This window comes from Eutrema salsugineum, unplaced genomic scaffold, assembly GCF_000478725.1.
Source record: "Eutrema salsugineum unplaced genomic scaffold, Eutsalg1_0 scaffold_14, whole genome shotgun sequence".
NCBI lineage: Eukaryota > Viridiplantae > Streptophyta > Magnoliopsida > Brassicales > Brassicaceae > Eutrema > Eutrema salsugineum.
Window position 1 is genome coordinate 3688530 of NW_006256877.1, and position 20409 is coordinate 3708938.

Sequence of the window (20409 nt, forward strand, 5' to 3'; positions counted from 1 at the left end):
CAATGAGAAGAAGAAGATGAACAGAGAATTAACAGTTCGTGATTGAAAAAGGAAAGAGGAAGAAAATGACAAGAAGAGAGAATCATGTCTAGAGAAAGAAGATGAGTCATCGACAAGAAGAAGAAGAAAAGTCGACGAAGGGAAAAGAAGAAGTCTAAGAAGAATTATGTTGTGACTAGAGTCACAACTCACAACAAAACTAAATTAAGAAGTAATGAGCCATTAGTTATTTAGTTTGGTTATGAAAATAAGTAAAAAAGTGGAGTGGTTAAGAGTTGTTGAGAGTTGTTAGAGCAACCTCAATAGGAGAGACCTTATAAGTTTCTAGACCTATATTATAATAGTTTTTGAGCTAAAAGTGAGATTAGAAACAGGTTTTAGAGACTTTTTATTTTGGGTTGTGCAATGGGAGAGATTCATATGAGTTTTTTTAAAAAAAAAAAATTGTAACAAAATAAAAAAAAATATTTTGTTATAAATTAAAATTTATTGATTAAAACTTTTCCAAATATGCATTTAAATTAAACAAACTAAACATACAATTTAATATAAATACTCAATTGATTAAAGCTTATGTAATACATTTAAACTAAAACAAGCAAAACATACAATTTAACAAGAAGAGAGTGTGTGTCGTTTCTTTACTTCCTTTGTCTTCTTTGAGATATTTCTAATCCGTGATAAAGCGAGTATTCTTGTGATTTAGCAGGTAAAATATACACAGAGAAATGCATTTCATTAATTTTATTTACAGATTTTCAACTTGTTTATTAAAAAAGACAAAGAGGCGATGAAGTTGGAAATGAGAGGCAATTTTATTACCAGCTAGAGGACCGTTTTGGACAAGATTTGCAGTGATCTGATCTTCGTTGATAGAGACAAGACTGAAGTTGGAAACAGAAGCAACAATCTTAGACTTGTCTAACTTGCAGGTCCTGCCATCAGTGCCGGTGTATGGATAGTCTTCCTCGCATGAGCCCTCCAGTTTTGAGCGTGTACTCAAAGGCGGTGTTCAGTAGCCCACCGTTGCAATCAGAGTCACATGAACCTGCTTGTTCTGGATCACACTACAAAACAAACAGACGTGAATCTTCCAAACAAAGATTGGTGAGCAAAACAACAACACAAATGACCCTGTTGCGAGGAAGTGAGCGCCTTCAAGCACACCTGTAGTGCTGAAACTCCAGCAGGATCCACAAGATCCCTAAATCAATAATTAATGACACACAATCTATTACATTTTGATCAAAGTTTTCATTGAATTCTTCAGGGTAAGAGCATGTGGCATGATCTCCTCATACACCATGTTTTTCTCATCAGTTGTTGCTGTCTCGAGCTTCTGCTGAATAAACCCATGTGCCAAGAATCCATTACACCTCCTGCATAGTTTCTTGTTGCAGAAGGATATTGCATATTAACTTCACCTCGTCTCAGAGGGCTACAACAGTAGTGAGATCAAATGAGCTCATTATTTAACTCTACCATCTCTCAGCGAGAGATCAAATGAGCTCGTCTCAGAGGGCTACACAATCCAAAATTCCTTCCCTATAATCCAAAATCAGGGCTTTAAACAAAGTAAAATATTCACAAATGATTCACAGATTCTATTACCAATCGATATCGTCTTCCAATACCACCGGTAAATTGTACTACAATCCAACCCAAATCAAACAAATCATACAGGCGTTCATCTCTAAACCAAATAGAACCAGAAGATCGAGGAGAGAGATTGGGTTAGGGTTTACAAGGATTACCTGCGACCGCCGTCACGAGGATCCACAAGCTCCGATGCAGATTACTCAGAAGCCGCCGAAAAAAACACAAATCATGTTCTCGTCGATTTCGTGGGAGAAGAGAGCAATTGAGCAAAGTCGCAAATTGAAAACTATCGAAAAAAATGAAAGAAGATGAAGGAAAAAAACAATTTTCTCCCAATTTCTTCAACGAATGAGATATTGCCACGTTTGAGAAGAAACGTTTCCAAAAATCTTCAAAAGTCGCCAAAATAGAAACGTTTCTCTCAAATTAGAAACGCAGCCTCAATATTTAATTATTAGGTTTCTATTAAAAACCAACTAAAACGGCGTTAAAGATGCTCTTAGTGTTTAAATTAAGGTGTTTAACTTTGCTTGTAAAAGTAGTCTAGTATCTAGAGTCAAGGACTAGTGGTAGTAGCTAGTTAATCTACTATAAATATGTATGTGAGTGATGTAGTGATTATTAGGTTCTAAACTACTAGTTCTCAAAATCGGTTTAAGTAGCTAAACCGAATCCATGCCCCAGAAAGAATATGAATTATTTTTTCCGTCTCTAATTCTCTATCATCAATTCATCACTAAGCAATAAAATTTCGAATTTTCAAAATTTTAATTCGCTCAAATAAGTCAACTAACCAAAAATAAATGCATCCTCTCTACAAAATTAAATGGGTCAAACACTCAAAAGACTAATTAAGCAATAAATTTCGTACCATGTATACCGTTTCAATTAAGCTAACCTCAGATTTCTAAAATCTTAATTTCCGTTTCTGTCCCAAAAATTCAAAGTATCTATGATTCGAAATTGATTTAGAATTTATTATGATTGCAATATAAGACCCTTTAGTCTCTCTCTAGTGTTTCCTCGTAGAGTAAATCAATGGCTGGTCGTAGTTCAAACAAGAAGACAATCGAACTCCCTTCTGATTTGGTCATTGAAATTCTCGCGAGGGTTCCAGTTAAGGACCTGGTCCGGTTCAGATGCGTCTGCAAAAGATGGAGACTACTGTTTGGAGCCAAGAACTTCATCAACAAGCAAATGACTTGGGCCCCAAGAAAGCTTCTTGGGTTGCAAGACAATGGAGAGTTTCCTCCTCGTAGCATCCTTTACGAGAAAGGAAACAACGGTAAACCCAAAATGACACTCAAAGAAGCCGATCTAACTTCCGGAGACAAATGTTTGGTCGGCTTAGACGTGATCGGTCATTGCGATGGACTGTTCTGTCTCAGGCTCCAAGACAGAACTTTAGCTGTTTGGAATCCGTTGCTGAGGCAAGTAAGAAAGGTATCATCAAAATCTACAAAGCCAATAACTTCTCATGATTTGATAGGTTTCGGTTATGATCATTCGATTGATGATTACAAGATTGTGATCTTCTCGGCAATGTCTGAAACCATAATGGCTCCAAAATATTGGTCTCGAGGCGAAATCTTCACGGTGAAGTCATCTTCCCGCTGGAGTCTCGATCAATTTCCAGAATCAATCCGTCGTTGTTTTGACATAAGAGGAACTCTTGCAGGCAATAAAATCTTCTGGCAAGTGAATAACGATCCCGACAACGCAGCGGAATACGAAACTATCCTTAGTTTTGATCTATTGTCTGAGAAGTTCGAGTACAAGTCTTTTCCTAGAAATCTTAAAGGATTGATCCGAGGTTTAGTTGCAGTACGAGGAAGTCTAGGGTTTGTGGAAATGTGCATGTTCCAATTCTGGACAAAGATAGTTGTTTGGACCGCAAGCAATGACAAATCTTGGAGCAGGTTGTGCATAGTTAAGGATTTTTTCGATGGCTTTATAGGGTCTCTGAGAAACGACGCCGCTTTACTTGGAACATATAAGGCTAGAAAAGAATGGAAAGTGAAGTATTTGGGACATGAAGCTACGAGCATTTGCGCTTATAACTTCGAGAATCCTAAGAATCCGAAGTTTATTGAGGTCGAGACTAAGTTCAAGTCGTGTTCTATTACTTTATATGATTACGTTGAGACTTTGCTTCCAGTTAAATAACCCCTTCTTTAGATATTGTACTTTCAAGTTTAAATTTTACTTTCTTAGTCCGATTTGATTCTATTTTTGCTTCTTTTCATTGTGTTCAATACATTTCTTAATTATTCAAAGCCAGTCTTTTGATATTCTGTTTACTCGTCCGAAATTTGGACTAATCATACAGCTTTCAGTAATATTAACGTGAATTCTGTACCAACCAAAAAAAGAAGAAGAAAAACACTTTGAATTTTTTAAAAAAGTAGAAGTTACAAAACAGAAATCTGAGACACATACTTCATTTTAAGACTTTTTGAGTTTTTTCTATGCTTCGTGATTCGTCTTGCAAATTTTCCCTATACATAAGGGTAACAGTATAAGAATCAAAGAAGATTAAAGATATGGTTCGAGCTTTCGAGACTCTTTTTTGTCTTCCATGACTCTGTATTTGCTTATGTGTCCCTTCCATGAAGCAAAATCTCTCATTCTCTCTCTCCTCTCTCTCACTCTCCCTTTCTCTCTCTCTCTCTCTGACCTTCCATGTTTGTTTGTGGCTGCGACTGTTCAGTTTCTTTTCAAGTCTTGAGATCATCAGACATAGCAGAAGGTATGCAATGTGTGGTCAGAATATCTAAAGTTGCCTCCTTTGCTGTCTTAGTTTGCAGAACAACAAGCTGTGAAATCGCCAGAGAGTTTTAGCTTACAAGTTTGTCATGATTTATGTATAGAGTGAAGTGAGATCATCAAAAAATATAATACCTGATCATAATCAAGATTAAACTCCATGTATTCATCATCACAATTCTCCACCATCTCAGCCAAACTTTTCAAGTTTTTCACAGGTTTGCCATTGAAAGCAAGAACCTACACAGAGATTAAACACTTAAAGAGTGATTGGATGCATCAATAAAGTGACAAATGATAATGTAGCTTTACAAACCTGGGTATTGACAATATCTTCATAACCAATGTTAATGTCAGAAACTAGAACCTGCAAGTAATATATTGATGTTGAGTCTTTGGACATTAAACAGGAAGAGTAATTCATAATCGCGTAAAGAATTTGGCAAAAGAAATCAACCTGTGAAACTACAACAAGCTGCTCGTCCACGGATTGAGCCATTGCATGAAGATGTTTATCCAAAAGCTTGACAGGTGCATCAAATTCGTATTCTTTTCCATACTGCACAACAAAATATTGGAAAAAGGTTATATAGACTGTATATGAATGCGTGTGGGAGAGAGAGAAAGCAAAAGAGAGAGAGAGAGAGAGAGAGAGAAAGAACCTCAGATCGAAGATATGGAACAGAGACAGTTGTAAAAACAAAGCCAGCAACGATATAGTAAGAGGGAGGTTTGCCACTTATGTGTGCAGGGATTAGCTTCTTGTGGATTGCAAGTTTTATGTTGAACTCGAGTATTTCTTTGTTACGCAGAACCTTCACAAGAGCAGAATCTCCAGTGTACTTTTGAGATATAAGATAACTAAAGCCAATTCGTTCGCCGTGCCTAAATGGAACTGAAAAAAAAACAATGAAGAACTAGAATGTTATAGCCATGGATGTCTACATTCATCAACAAGATAAAAGCTCGCTCATTGGTTCCATAAATGTGAATAAGTAACTAACTGTAAGAAGCATATTACCAGTTCCATCATTAGCAATGTTAACTCCATCAAAGCTGAGGATAATATCGGATGGCTTCAAAACTTGTGATTCAGGGGCCGTTGGCTCAATTCTTCTGATCCGCACACCCTTTTGATGAGATTCCATTCCCATTTTCTTACGCAAGTCTGGATTTTCCATCTTCTGCCATTCAATCCCAATAACAGGAAAACCTATAAAAAAGAGAGTACAAGTTTGAGAAACACAGCACGCGTAGAGATAACAAAACAACAGTGTCATCATCGGTGAGACTCAAGTACGTACCTGTGTACTTATCATGCTTCTCATAATCTTGAATGAAATGTTTAATCACCGGCGTGGGTATGACATAACCAATATTCTCGGCGTCTTCGTGTTTCAAAGACTGAAAAGCAATACCGACACATTTTCCCTTGTCGTTAAATGCAGGACCACCAGAGTTCCCAGAATTAATAGCTGCATCAATCTGAAAAGAAAAATCAGAAACCACTATAAGTGTTTGTACTTTGTAGTCAGAAAATAATGGTAAACACCGTCAAAATGTGATTTTAGAACCTGCAAGCCCAAAAGCTCGGTCGAGCCGTGTACATAAGACAGTATCTCCATACGCGAAACAACACCGCTTGTTACAGAGATTGTATCTCCACCAATTGGATAACCAACAACAGTCACATCATTATGCAAAGCTGGTAAATCTCCAAACTCCACAGGAGATACTCCTTCCCAAAACTCATCATCAGTAACAGTCAACAATGCTGCAATCCAAATAACAATAAAACCCTTACTTTCACATTGATAAACTGTTACTCATTGCAACTCAAACTACAAGAAACGATGCAAGAAACTAGAAGCTAGATTCATACCAATGTCACATTCAGTTCCAATGGCCAAGACTGTAGCTAGATACTTTGTGTCAGAGCCACGTTTCTTGAGCTTGACTTGCGTGTGGTGCTCAACGGAATGTGCATTTGTCAAAACCCTTCTTCCTCCGATAATGAAGCCACTGCTACCGGAGCTATACTGTCGTTTCCTTTGCCACGGCAGCGAGAAATTAGGCTCGGTGTGAACGCAAAAGACTTTCACCACAGCATCCATCGAAGGCGCAACTTTCACCACCGTTTCCCAGCTCGGAGGAGCAGGGATCGATTCCGCTATCGTTGTCGTTGAAACAATAATCCCATTGCTGCAATCGCCGTTCTTCTGGTCAGGGTGATGAGGAAGAGACGACCTCTGGCTGCGGCGTTCGGTGGTTTCAGATTGGTTGTTCAATCGGCGCTTCTTGCCTCTCCCGCGGTTGCGTCGCGACGGAGATGGGTTGGTTTCGGAAGCCGAAACAGGCTCAGGGGATTGAGGCGACGCCGATTCGTTCATCTGTATTACCGAACTTTCTTTAACTTCGCCGCCGGCGTTTTCCGCCGATGAAGCATCTTGTCTTTTGTGTTTGCGTCCTCTCTTCTGCGAATCTTTCATTTTTTTTCTCGACCCAGAAGAGAAAATGTTAGATTTTACTCTGAGTCTTTATCCTCCACGCGAAATTGCAATTGAAAATTGAAAATTGAAAATTGCAAGTCGACGCGGCTAGGGTTTATAATCGGAGAGTGAGGTAATGGCTAGGATGTAAGAAACGGCGATCGATCGTCCCGTCGTGTCCGAATATAAGAATATGGGCCTAAAATAAAAGCCCATTAATCGAATATAAACGAGCTTGGGCTTTTATATATCTAACTTTACTTTCCGTTTTGAGTAAACCAAACCTGAAATTTGATTACTTCACTTTCCCTTTCGAATGTGAACCATTTTCCTTCCTTCTTCAGTCTTCTTCTCCACCACAATCACTCCAAATCTCACTTGAATCATCACCAATTTCCCCAGATCTCTGTTTCAGAATCGTGATCCGTCCTCAATTTCTTCTCCGATCTTTGATTTCAAATGTCTGAAGGTTACGCGATCGAGCTTTACTTCGATCCGGCGCTTGAGAACCAGGTCCTGAAAGCTTGGAACGTCTTCGCTCGCCGCCAAATCAGCACGAAATTGATCAACGACGAGTCTCGTCCGCACATAACCTTGTTCTCTACCGTCTTCTTCGACTCAACGAGGCTCGAATCCGTCATCAGAAACTTCGTATCGAAGCAGGAACCGCTCTCGATCTCGTTCTCAGCTATCGGAAGCTTCTCGAGCGACAGCAACGTGCTTTTCCTCTCGCCGACGCCGTCCTTATCGCTTCTTCAGTTACAGTCTCAGTTATGCGACACGATGAAGAAAGAAGGCGTTGAGATTCCTGAAGATTATCGCGCCGATTCGTGGGTTCCGTTTTGTCCGGTGGCTCTTGAAGTCCCCAAGTCGCGTATGGCTGAAGCTTTCTCGGTGTTGAGAGATTTGAAGCTTCCGGTTAATGGATACGGCATGGAGATTGGTCTGGTCGAGTTTTCTCCGGTTCGTGAAGTCTTCTCATTTGGTCTTGGTAACAGCACTTTGGAGTCTTGATCATTGAAAATGTTCGATCTTTTGTGTTGGTTTGATGAGTTCTTGTAATTTCCCTCCGTAGAGTATCAATGTTTACTGTTGAACACTAAATTTCCAAGAAATAGATGAAGAATTTATGTTCATCAGTGACCTATCCCAGTCTCCTGTTAAGCATATAGATTCTTTAATTTCAACAATTGAATCTTTTTGGACAAAGTAAAGAAAGCAGTCCAATTTTTTCTTCACTGTAAAGCTTTTAGTTTGATCGGAATGATGTTACGATTGCTTGAGTTAAGTGGTAGAACACAAAAGAAGCATTGTGTACATGCAGTCATGGTTGGTGAAGAAGAAAGCTATTACCTTTTATGCTTCAATTCTCTGTAATTTTTAGTCTTTGCTTTATGTTGAAGAATTACTATTTATCAGTCTCACTTTTCCCAAGTTCTCTTGTTATATTCTCAGCAGTGGATTCTTTGTGGACAAAGCAAAGAAAGCAGTCCATGTGAGGGAAAATTTCTTCACTGTCAAGCTTTTCCCGATATGTGTTTTGATATAGTTAACTGATAGAGCACACTAGAAGCAGTGTGTTGTAGTTAACTAGTTATTATTGGTGAAGAACTTAGCTATTACCTTTCTGTCTCAATTAAGTCTGTTCCAGAGGGTTCTCTTATGGTATGATCTGTTTTCGGTTATGTCGATTGCTTCTATTTCATTCACTTTGAGTTTATGCTCTTTCTTAAATTATTTATCGATGTCACCTTTCTCAGTCCATATGAGTGAAAGTTTCTTCAGTTTCAAGGTTTTCTAGATATGTGTTTGGAGCAATGTGGAGTTACAGTTCTATCTGAATGATGTTATGATTGCTTGAGTTAATTAATAGAAGCAACGTGTTGTAGTCATGGCTGGTGAAGCTTCCTGTCTTAATTCTCTGTAATGTTTATAGTCTCTGGACAAATTCTGTTCAACATAATACTCTTTTGGATCACAAATGATCTTTAAAAACTTTTTGGTTTTGTCAATTTCTTACTTTTACATCCGCTTGAGATTATCCCCTTTGATAAATTGCTTTGAGATTCTTTAGAAGTTCTTACGATTTGTGTTTTCATGTCTTCCCATGAACACACAAAAAAATGGTAGAAACTATTATTCCTCTGCTCTGTTCTTTTTGCAGGCTGTGATCAATGAATACATGAACCAATGCCAGGTATGTGCAGTTATTATATGTCTTGTAAATATGTGTCTAATCTCTTTGTAACACATCATAACTAAAGCTTGCAATGAGCATTAAATCAAAGGCATTATCGATAAAAAGTTCTTATCCTCAAGATTACATGAGTTGTCTAAGTAGCTCCATGAGAAACTCGCTCCAGGTATCGATTGGTCCGGGCAAGCACCAATGAGTACAGTCGTTAAAACCCTTCATCCATGGGTTTCCCCAGTACGAGTTCGGGTGCCCGTCTGGTCTCATTAGCATGACCTTAGTCACATCCAAAGCCGCAAACTTCTTCTTTGAGCTGCCACGTTTTATCTCTTCGAGCTGTTCCATCTGCGATGTCCTGAACTCCATAACGCTACTCTTCAGGTCAATTTCATCTAACCTAAACGGGTTCATCCTTGCGCACGATCCTCCAGTGTTCCAAGTCCCATTCTCAAACTGAGAAGCCGAAAACGTCCTGAGAACCGTCACTAAGCTTTCTTTGCAGTGATGACATGCATTGATGTGCTTAAAGGCAGCTGAGAAAATGAGTTTAAACGCTTCTTTCATGTGAATCTGAGTCATATTTGGTAAGTTACAGTAGATGCAACCAATAGTCTCGTCTCCTTTATGTATGTATATTGGTCTGAATAACCAATGTCCAGCTGAAACAATGGCAATGTCTGTATTTGGCAGATCTCTCGCCCATTTCTCGTCGATCTTGTCAATGTCGAGATCATAAATTCCTGTTCCGGTCTTGTTAGCGTATGTCCTCTCATATCCGGCCACTAGAAACTTAGTCCATGAGGTAGATAGAGTGAAGTCATGACCAGGAAAATACCATATCCTATTTCTGTCTTCTGCATCCTTGTAGATATCTTTCGGAGTTTCTTCCTGCACAAGCAAAGCAACATAAAGAGATTTTTTTTAGGTCACGAGCTTAAAGGGTCTGTGTCACAAGTTCTTCTGTAATACAAGATTTGTACCATTGACAAGAGGCAAAGAAGAGACTCCATGTGATTTCTGGCTACAGAATCACCAATAAAATTCATCTTCTTGCCTCTAACAAGATCGAGAAAAGCTTTGGGATTGAATCTCGGAAGATCACAGCTTTCGGGTCTCCATCTCCAGAACAAGAAATCTATGTTTGGTCTCCCATGTTTTAAGCAGTTCTTCGAGTCAGGTATTGTAAGACAACTCGAGTTCGTGTACAGAGACCCTCTTTGGTCTGGAACCCACTCTCCTTTAGACAAGTCACAGTCTTTCAAATCTAAACCAACAACAATGAAACATAGACAATTAAATTAAGTTTGTCACAATTTGTAGATATGTATGTATTATATATATATATATATATATATATATTTATCATATAGGTGTTAAATAGCAACAGTTTAATTTTGTCTCACCAAGTAAGTTTTTGAAGATTTTGTTCTACTATTAACTAAAATATATAGCTTTTGTCTTACCCTTACATTTTCTTAGTAGAAAGTCTACCTATTGAATTTTGCTACCTCATAAAACCAATAACTAAATACTAAAACCAATAACTGAAAACTAAAATGCCAATAACCAAAAATTAAGGCGTTTTTCATTTCTGTATTTGGATGATGCATCTAGCTGCAAATGTCTAAATGTTGTTCGTTTTTTCAAAAAAAATTTGTGTTCAGATGTAGCATCTGGATGCAAATTGATTAGCATCTCAAAAATCTGGATATTATAGATGCTGAGAAATAGAGAGTTCAGATACAGCGTTTGCATCTGGTTCATGTAAAAAATGAAAAATCTTGATTTCCTACCAAAACTTTAATTTTTGGTTTTTCGCCAAAAACAAAAACTCTCCGTTTCCCACCAACGACGAAACATCTTGGTTTCTCGTCAAAAACGCAAAATCTCGATTTCTCGCCAAAAACGAAAACTCTCGGTTTCTTGCCAAAAACGCAAAATCTCGATTTTTTGCCAAAAACAAAAAATCTCGATTTTCCGTCAAAAACAAAAAATGTTTGTTTCTCGCCAAAAACACAAAATCTCGATTTCTCGCAAAAAAAAAAGAAAAATCTCGGTTTCTCGATGAAAACACAAAAATCTCGATTTTTCGCCAAAAGAACAAAATTTCGATTTTCCGCCAAAAACGAAAAATCTACGTTTTTCACCAAAAAACTAGGTTTTTCGCCAATAAACAAAATCTCGATTTTCCGCTAAAAGCGAAAACTCTCGGTTTCTCGCCAAAAACGCAAAATCTCGGTTTCGACGAACGAAAAATCTCGATTTTCCGCCAAAACAAAAAACTCTCGTTTTCCCGCGAAAACGCAAATCTCGATTTCCCGCCAAAAACACAAAATCTCGATTTCCATCAAAAATGAAAAATCTAGGTTTCTCGTCAAAAATACAAAATCTCGATTTCCCGCCAAAAACGAAACTCTCGGTTTCTCACCAAAAACGCAAAATCTTGATTTTCCGCCAAAAACAAAAAACTCTCGTTTTTCCGTCGAAAACGCAAAATCTTGATTTCTCGCCAAAAACGCAAAATCTCGATTTCTCGCTAAAAAAGAAATAATCTCGGTTTCTCGCCGAAACGCAAAATTTCGATTTCTCGCCAAAAACGTAAAATCTCGATTTTCCATTAAAAAAACGAAAACTCTTGGTTTCTCGCCTAAAACGTAAAATCTCGATTTCCTGCCAAAAACACAATATCTTTATTTTCCGTCAAAAACTCAAAATTCCAGTAAAAAAATTTTCCGTCAAGTATAAAAAATCATGTTTTTCCACAAAAAATGCAAAAAAAAAATTCATGTATTTTTAAAACTTAATTTGGTAAAAATATTTTTTTGTTAAAAAATAATAATTTTTTTTAGTCATTTTATATATTTTGCATCCAACTATTTTTCTAAATTCACAAACGAACAATTTAGTATCTAGATGTAGCATCTTGATGCAAAACCTAGTTTCAAAAACAAATAATTGTATCTAGATGCTGATCTAAATGCAAAATCTAGATGCAGCATCTAGATAAAAAAAACGAACAGGGCTTAACTAAAGTCTAAAACTAAGAACTCTGCAAACACCTTTCATCCATTCAATATATTCAACAATTTGGGGTTTTCATTTCAACAAGATATACTTTAGAAAATCAAACAAGGACATCATCTCTTTAGCCCACTCAAAACAAATGCTCTTGGGTCTGATCTTTTTTTTTTTTTGTTTGTTAAAACTTCAAACTTTTTTTTAAAAAAAACTTCAAACTTACCGATCTGAGGTTCGACGACGTGGACAACATTTTGATCTTTGATGGGGTTGTAAGGATTCCGAGGAAAGAAGAAGTGAGTGATAAAGAATAGAGTTATACAAAACAAGAAATATGGTGTCAATCTTTTTACGGTGATCACTTTCTTAAAATTTTCCCGGAAAATCGACCAAGAACTCATCGTTGCATGTCGATAATTGTCCACAAAAAAATAATATATCACTATATAGATGAACACCTATTTATTATATACACGCACAAAAGGAATTTTTTGCTTTCTTCTATGTTGTTTGATATATCAATTCAGTCTAAAATATGAAACAGAAAGACAAAAAAATCTAGAGATGAATGAAGAAAAATTAATGAAAACCCATATTCTCTTCCAAGGAGAGAACAATTCTTTTGAAAGGAAATAGCTATAAAGTAATTGACTAAGTATGTTTTGATGAAATGTACATGTTTAATTAATGCTTAGTACTGAAATATTTTTTAGCAAAAATGAACAAATTATTGTTTCTTGTATCTATTATATAAAGACTCAGTTGAGTCTCACAAATTTGACACATCAGCATTCATTTATTTGACACATCATATAAAAAAAATTATGAGAGAATTAAATAATTAAATTATACTTATTTCATTTTAATTGAATACAAAAACCAAAAAGAAATGCATATTAATTTATGGTTCATAATGAACTGCAAATTAATTTCTATTTTGGAAGTTGGAAAGATCGAATCTCAAACAATCTCTAATGCTTTCGAATATTGACTCAAAATTCCACAAATCTCCTATTTGATTTATGGGTTTTTGAAAGCTCTATTATATTCCTTGTATTGAATTCTTCTTAGTATAAAGTCATATCCACCGATGACAACACTACCACCATGACAAAGGGTTGATATTTGAAGTCTCGGGTAGAAATCAACAAAAACAAGAAAGAACACAACACTGTTTGAGCACAAAGAAGAAGTACGACAACATGGAGAAGACACTTGGTGAGACGAGGCAGAAAGTAGAGGATAAGATGGTTTTGAATGGAGGATTCGAAGTAGAGAGTAAGCTCTTATAATTGTTTCCGTTGGGAATTTGCCACTGAGTGTTAAGAAAAAGCTCATCTCAAAGGAATTTAACTAATCTCAAATAATTAGGTTCAAATAATGTTCATTGATTTTTTATTTCCTTTAATCTTGATTGATTAATCAAAAAAGACAAGGAAATGAGCTGTATTGTTTAAGCAAATCAATGACAAAACTTCAAGTTCAGCTTTTGAAGTTATAAATTCTAATGAAATCTATTTATATTATCAAAAATAAAAAATATGTTTATTTTGTAGAAAAAATGTAATTTTATAAGATATATTAAAATAAATAAAAACACCTGCGTGTACACGCAGGTATTCATCTAGTTTGATATAAACAATAAGTAGCTGCTTCATAACTAAAAGTTGAATGCACTTTAAATTTTGATATAAATTGATTTTCCATTATCTTAATTAAGAAATATAGAAAACAATCTTTGAAGAAAAGGTTAATTATATATACAATTTTAATATTTATTAATTCTTCTTTGATAATTTCCCACTCTCTGCATTTTCGTATTTTACTACTTTTAATTTCTGTTTTAATTTTCAAAAGATTTTGTGCGTCAAAATTTTAAAATAAAAATTAGTATACGTATTTCGGTATTTGAGTTGTCTTCTAACCAGCGAAAGAGTGTCGCGAACTCAGAAGAGCTTTTTAATTGCAATGGTCTCTTGGGTTTTATCCTTCCGTCCACAAAGTTGGCTACTTTTAGAAATTCCTCTCTCCGATTCTCGAAATTGTAAATCGAAGCTCTCGGATTGTCACACCACGAGTGTCCGACGAGGCTTATCTGTTTCCGTCAAGAGACAATCGCCGGCCAAGACTCGCTGTTTCACTGAGACAAATCGTCGAACATCTACCGTGCAATCCAAACGTGAACTCTGGGAAGACCCAGACGATGGTAGCGACAGTGAAGACGAAGACGAAGAAGATGGTGTCGGGAACGATTTAGATTTCGAGAGTGATTGGGATGAAGAAGATTCGAGAGCCCAGAAGCTTATTACTACAGACAATTACAACGAAGAGCTTGCAAGAGGTTCTTCTTCTTCTATCAATTCACTCTTTTCTCTCCAAATCGAAAATTAGTATTTTCCCATCTGAATTGTTCACTTCCCTTGTCGTTCTTTCAAAAAAGCTACAGACTTTAAGAAAAAATTTCCAAATTGCGAGTTATAATCACTCTGTGTTTCTGTATCGTCTTAGGATAATCGATTGAAGTAGTTTCAAAGCTGTAATTTTGTGTTTGTATGCAGAGGTTGAGCAACTTCTTGAACCCGAAGAAAGAGCAATTCTGCAGCAAAATGATAAACCAAACCTCAGAATGATATCAACAGTAAGTTTTCAAGTGATTTTTTCTTTGATATCTCTTGTTTGCATAATGCATTCGACAGTCATTCTCATATCAATCTATTATCGTTTCATTCGAGTGTTGTGGTTTCGATTCAAATGCTTTATTGTGTAAAATATGGATTTTGCAGAAGAAGTGGAAGCCACTTCAGACTCTTGCTATGTCAATGCAGATTCAATTAATGGATAATCTTATCGCAAATGGACTAGACATTGATGATGTTGATAAGGTTTGTTATTGTTGTAATGTTGTCGCCAAATCTGGTTTCTAGTCTTTACCATAACACTAATTGAATCTACATAAAAGCAGGAAAGTCAAACCGCTCTTCATAAAGCTGTCATTGGCAAAAAAGAAGCAGTGATTAGTCATCTTTTGAGGAAAGGAGCAAATCCAAACGTTCAAGATCGGGTGAGAACTTATACTTAAAACCCCATTTGAAAAGGAATAAAAGGTTTAAACTTTCGTAACCTAATTGTTTGAACATACAGGACGGTGCATCGCCGCTTCATTATGCAGTTCAAGTTGGAGCCTTGCAGACTGTAAAACTACTGATCAAGTACAACGTAGACGTCAATGTTACAGATAATGTCAGTAGCAACAAAAAAAACATATCCAAACCATTGAAAAATTTCAGATTTTAGATTCGATTTGAGATCTGATGAAGCTTTCTTTCTATACAGGAAGGATGGACTCCTTTACATATCGCTGTACAAAGCCGGAATAGAGACATTACAAAGATCTTGTTGACTAATGGTGCTGATAAAACAAGAAAAACAAAGGTAGGGTAAATGGTGAAAATATATCCAAAAAATGCTGAGACTGTATGATTATATGAAATGAATAGACTTTTGTATCAACTTGGTTTATAGGATGGGAAATTGGCTTTGGATATGGCTCTGTGCTTTGGAAGAGATTTCAAGTCATATGATCTAGTCAAGCTGTTGAAGATCATGCCCACTGACGATTTATAGAATGAGTTGGTGAGATTCTGAATGATCAGGTTGAGAATACTAAACCGGAGTTGCCATTACATGGTTTTCTTGTAATCTAATCCGGTTAAAGTGGTAAAGGTAAAAGAAATCCGGTTGAGGTTGTAAGTTTTGTAAAACTAAACTAGATTTGTGTTGTAGATCAATAACCATTGAAGAAATTGGTGATACTCAAATACATTTTCTTCGAAGCTTTCAAATTATCAATTAGATTTGGACATTCACTAATATCTCAAGTAAGTGACTACGTTTAAATTTAAACTAATGACTATTCAAATTATAATTGATCACAGAACCTTATAATGGATCTGTAAAAATTCCATAATGAATAAGTTAGGAGTGCTTCTCTTCTCTGTCTGTCTTTTCCAGTGAACAAGAAGACAAGAGTGCTTCTCTTCTCTGTCTTTTTTTTTTTCGTCCTCTTCTCTGTCTTTTCCAGTGAAAAAGAAGACAAAAATCTCAGTTGTATGAGAGTAGAGAAGCAATCAACCAGTTAGACAGACACTTACAGTAAACCGTACAATAACGTTAAACCAGAATGTTTCAAAGTTGCCTAAAATTATTATAATCTGTAACATCTTTCTAATTTCCTAAAAGCTAATACTCCTTTTGAAGTGTTTTAGAGATTTGTTCATCATCATTTCTTGGCTGAACAAACTTTTGGAAACATTGATGCTTGACAAGTGAAAAAAACTAAACCAACTCTGAATTGGCCGAGAGTAATTCTGGACAAGGAACTTTAGAGCTGGCCCTTTGAGTAGGGACCGATCCTGAAATTCGGTATCCAACAGATCAAAGAAAACCATATGTGTCATTAGATATGTAAGTGGAATGTCTTAGAAGAGGGCTAGCTACTTATGCTCCATCCATGTGGGCTTTCATTCAAAGTAATACTCAATGGGACCATGTCGCAAGAGCTTGATGCTGACCTCAAGGTGGCTTGACAAGCAAACAAAACTATATATGGCTCTGGAATCGGCAACTTACAAAATTTTCAGTGAAAAGTAATTTATATATATTATTTTACATTTCATTACATTTAAGATGTGAAATTTCTAACAATTAAAATCTCATTCAACCATAAAATTTTTAGAATTGATGATTGGGAAAATAGACCACAAGGTCCACAATGATGCAAAAACAAAATATGATTTCAATCTAAATAAATAAAATGGAAAAAACTTGTTATTTCGTATCGTGTTTTTGGTTTAAGAAATTTTGTTACTTATCAGACTATGAGAACAAGATGATATCGACACCAAATAACAAAGGCGAAAGATTGATGTAAAATTATTAATTTGACACAAATTTCTAATGGTTGTTGAAATCAAGCTCAGTTTTAATTTTGAACCGAATATTTTTGTCATATGATTGTTGAATGTTAATTATTATTACAATTAATGGGGAATCATTTCCACCTCAAAGGAAATAAAAGTCCTCCCTTTACAACTTTTTTTCATTGTTCCTTTTCTAAATATAAAACAAACAAAGCAAAAGATAATACGAAAAATAAGGATGGGATCAACAACAAAAAAAAAGTGCCACCCAACCAAATTGCCAGAAAATACAAGAATTCTCCACTCAACCATAAAATTCGCAAAAGAAAAAAAAAAAATCTCATCTCCCAACCAATTACAACCCCCAACCCTATAATTTAGAACTTTAAAAAAAAAGAAGAAAAAGTAAAAAGTTCCAAATCCACAATTAAAATTAAAAATCAAAATAAAATAAAAAGCAAAGAAATTACGAGCTAAAAAAGACACGTCAAAACTCGGACGAGTTAACACCGTCTCCACCACCGAGTCGATACTGGCTTCGACTTACACTACCGGAGTTTAACAACTCTTCCCAATCAACTTCCTCATTCTCCGGCGAAGAATCATCTTCCAATTTAGCTCTCATCACTTCCAAAACTCTTCTCGCCTTCTGCTTCGCTCTCTCTCTCCCACTCCTCTCCACTTTCGTCAGCTCCTCCACCGCGTTCGCCGCCATAGCCAAACCTTTAAACCTCAATCCTCCGTCGTGACTCAGTCCATACAAAACCGCAACACAGCTCTCCCGAGTCGACTCGCTAACCTCTCTATCTCCTCTCAAAATCCCAACCATACATTCAACACCTCCCGAGTCAAGCAAAGCGGGTCGACTCACCGGACACGACGCCATGTTACAGAGAATCAGCAAAACCCGATTCGTCGTCGTGTTCCCTAATTTCGCCATGTTTAGAAGAATCTGAACAGCTCCGAGCTTAACGAGCTTCCCTCGATTGCTCTGCACTAGAGAGAGATGATACAGAGCAAGAGCCGAGTCATGCCGAGTCAACTCAGTCCCAACTCGGATCAGGTGAAGCAACGGCTCTAAAGCTCCGAGAACTCCGATCGCCGTCTTGTTCTCGTCTTCGAGAGATAAACTGAAAATCGCTCCGGCGGAATGTTCCTGCGCTTCCGACGAGCCGCATTTGAGAACGTCGATCAACGGAGGAACGATTCCTGACCGTACGATCTTCACTTTGTTAGATTTCTCCAGCGAGAGGTTCACTAGAACCGCCGTGACGTTAACCTGAACCGTCGCGTATCTCGAAACGATGAGTGACTTTAGTGCTGAGATTAGCCTCGCCGTACAGAGACTGATTCTAGAAGCTTCGTCGATTCTCGTGACGCGTCGAATCGAGATCAAAGCTTCTTCGATCTCCGAAATTCGATTGCTTTTTAGCTTTACGAGAAGAGCCTCTTCTTCTGGGCTAGGGTTTGGTTCTAAAGACTCGATTTCTGCAGAGGAAGGTGAAGAGAAGCAGCTAGGCCGAGTCGCTAGCTGAAGTGTACGGCTCGAGGAGGCTATTGACTCGTCGGAGCTCGAATTGAAGTAGTTAGGTCTCCGGTCAAGCTCCGTCGCGGCGTGGTCTAGTCTCACCGAAGGTTTGTCTTTGATCGCTTGGATTAGCTCCTTCTCTGAAACCGAAACTTTCCGGTGGCTCGATCTGTGTGTTTTCTCTATTAACGAGAAAACGAGCTTTTCCGCGGCGGCGTAGTCGAGCGGCTTCGGCGGCGGAAAACACCGTCGCTCACACCAGCTTAGAATTGCGGATTTCAGCGCGAGATTCGGTATGACGGTGGAGAAATCCGGCGGCGAATTCGGGAATAGAGGGTTTGGAGTAAAGCCTAGGGTTTTGGAAGCGATGACGCAAGCTCGCTCGTAGGAGTGACCGGAAGAGACGATGATTGGGTCGGCCATTAAAGAACCAGAGATCGGACAGAGAAATTCCGCCGGAATCTCTGTTTTCGCCGGTGAATTGTTGGATTTTGAAGAAGAAGAGGAGGAAGAGGAAGAAGATCGAGACAGTGAGATTCTCCATTTCGATTTACCGGCAAGAGATTCTCGTTCTCGTCGGGAAATGCTGTCACTTTTGTCGTGTTTTGAGTGGAGAACCATGAGCTTGATGACTGGTCGTTGAATCTCCATTAAAGATTGGATTTTTTAGAGTGTAGAGAGTAGAATTGTTGTTGAAGACGAAGAAGAAGAAGACCCATGAGAACCTTAAAAGATGAGATTTTTGTGGGAGAGAGATTGACAAAACAGGAAAGAGAGATTTTGGGAGGGAGATTTTGCTGCTTGCTTGTTGTTCTAGTTAAACTGTGGACTTGGTCATGTTCTATCATTATTATGGTCATGGTTTTTTAAACAATATTTATGATGTTAAAAATCAAAGATTTAATTTTTAGTAGGTAAAAGTGAAGATACGTCCTTTGTGAGAGTTATTGATTGGAGAATTTGTCTTTGCTTTGGGCTTTTGTGATTCACATGTGTTTTTTTTCAGCTGTTTTGTATAGAGCATTGATGATGTTTTTTTTTTCTCAATATTTCTGTAAACTCAATTATTTGTTATCTATAGGTTTTTGGTGAATTTCCTCATTTTTACAACCTTTCGAAATGATAATTTTGTTACCTATAAATTTTAGACATAAAATCTTATTTCAAATCTTTAATAATATCTGCAACTAGATGAAGATTAAAAAAAAACTAACATTTTTTCATGTAGATATAAGTACATAATATTGTAACATATAAACACAAACTTAATGTTAAAAATATAATAAGGGAATTGAATCATATTACTATATGGTACACGGCATTAGTGACAAATTATTAAAACTACTGATTCCGCGTCAAACTGAGATAAATAATAAAATTAAGAGGTTAATGATATGTCATTGTGTGTAAGATGAGCATGCTTAAAAGAAAGGGTTAATTAATCTTTCATGTTGAAGCAATTATGTGTGTTGCTTTATGAAAAAAACACTGTTTATAACCAAGAACAGTACTGTCGTTTTCAGCTTTATGAATTTTCCAAAAGTTTATACTTTTTGCTTTTTTTATTTCTGCTTTCTGCCCTTCGTTTCTGGGAATTTAACTTGTTTTCTTCTTCCACGACCATGACAGATATATTTTCTCCAATTAAGTATTTTGTTAATTAGGTGTTAGAATTGTAGTATTTGATTGGTGGCATTTTATCAAAAAATAAAATATACTGGCAGCATTTGTTGGATGCGGTTTTGAATGACAAATTAATGGGACTAAAATTAAATATGTGCTAATAAATTATTATTATCAATTTATTCACTTGAATAACTAAATAATAGAGGGCCTCTGAGGCTTTAAGCTCGCAGTCTCAGATATATTAGATAACTTTATGACAATGTTTTTTGT

The 20409-nt window shown here is 36.7% G+C and overlaps 6 protein-coding genes across 6 annotated transcripts; 3 read left to right on the top strand and 3 right to left on the bottom strand.

Moving 5' to 3' along the window:
* Window positions 1-2637: 2637 nt before the first annotated feature.
* On the top strand, window positions 2638-3765 carry LOC18022399 (putative F-box protein At3g16210). Its single transcript, XM_006405473.2, has one exon. The coding sequence runs from the start codon at window positions 2638-2640 to the stop codon at window positions 3763-3765; it is 1128 nt and encodes a 375-aa protein (XP_006405536.2).
* Window positions 3766-3967: 202 nt separating this feature from the next.
* LOC18022400 (protease Do-like 9) lies at window positions 3968-6968 on the bottom strand. The gene is made up of 9 exons (XM_006405474.2): window positions 6248-6968; window positions 5940-6139; window positions 5670-5850; window positions 5387-5578; window positions 5028-5260; window positions 4823-4924; window positions 4682-4732; window positions 4501-4605; window positions 3968-4415 (listed from the first exon to the last, which is right to left on the bottom strand). Exons 1-9 carry the CDS (start codon window positions 6852-6854, stop codon window positions 4317-4319), a joined length of 1770 nt encoding a protein of 589 aa, XP_006405537.1. The 5' UTR covers window positions 6855-6968; the 3' UTR covers window positions 3968-4316.
* A 167-nt stretch (window positions 6969-7135) lies between these two features.
* On the top strand, window positions 7136-7990 carry LOC18022401. Its single transcript, XM_006405475.2, has one exon. The coding sequence runs from the start codon at window positions 7314-7316 to the stop codon at window positions 7866-7868; it is 555 nt and encodes a 184-aa protein (XP_006405538.1). The 5' UTR covers window positions 7136-7313; the 3' UTR covers window positions 7869-7990.
* Window positions 7991-9174: 1184 nt separating this feature from the next.
* LOC18022402 (protein ALTERED XYLOGLUCAN 4-like) lies at window positions 9175-12660 on the bottom strand. Its single transcript, XM_024158615.1, has 4 exons — window positions 12657-12660; window positions 12290-12508; window positions 10029-10312; window positions 9175-9936 (listed from the first exon to the last, which is right to left on the bottom strand). The coding sequence occupies exons 1-4, from the start codon at window positions 12658-12660 to the stop codon at window positions 9175-9177; spliced, it is 1269 nt and encodes a 422-aa protein (XP_024014383.1).
* Window positions 12661-13999: 1339 nt separating this feature from the next.
* LOC18022403 (ankyrin repeat domain-containing protein EMB506, chloroplastic) lies at window positions 14000-15884 on the top strand. Its single transcript, XM_024158862.1, has 7 exons — window positions 14000-14407; window positions 14625-14704; window positions 14850-14948; window positions 15029-15127; window positions 15208-15306; window positions 15400-15498; window positions 15589-15884. Exons 1-7 carry the CDS (start codon window positions 14035-14037, stop codon window positions 15688-15690), a joined length of 951 nt encoding a protein of 316 aa, XP_024014630.1. The 5' UTR covers window positions 14000-14034; the 3' UTR covers window positions 15691-15884.
* A 1225-nt stretch (window positions 15885-17109) lies between these two features.
* Window positions 17110-19329, bottom strand: LOC18022404 (U-box domain-containing protein 40). Its single transcript, XM_006405478.2, has one exon. It carries the CDS (start codon window positions 19162-19164, stop codon window positions 17473-17475), a length of 1692 nt encoding a protein of 563 aa, XP_006405541.1. The 5' UTR covers window positions 19165-19329; the 3' UTR covers window positions 17110-17472.
* Between the last annotated feature and the right edge of the window lie 1080 nt (window positions 19330-20409).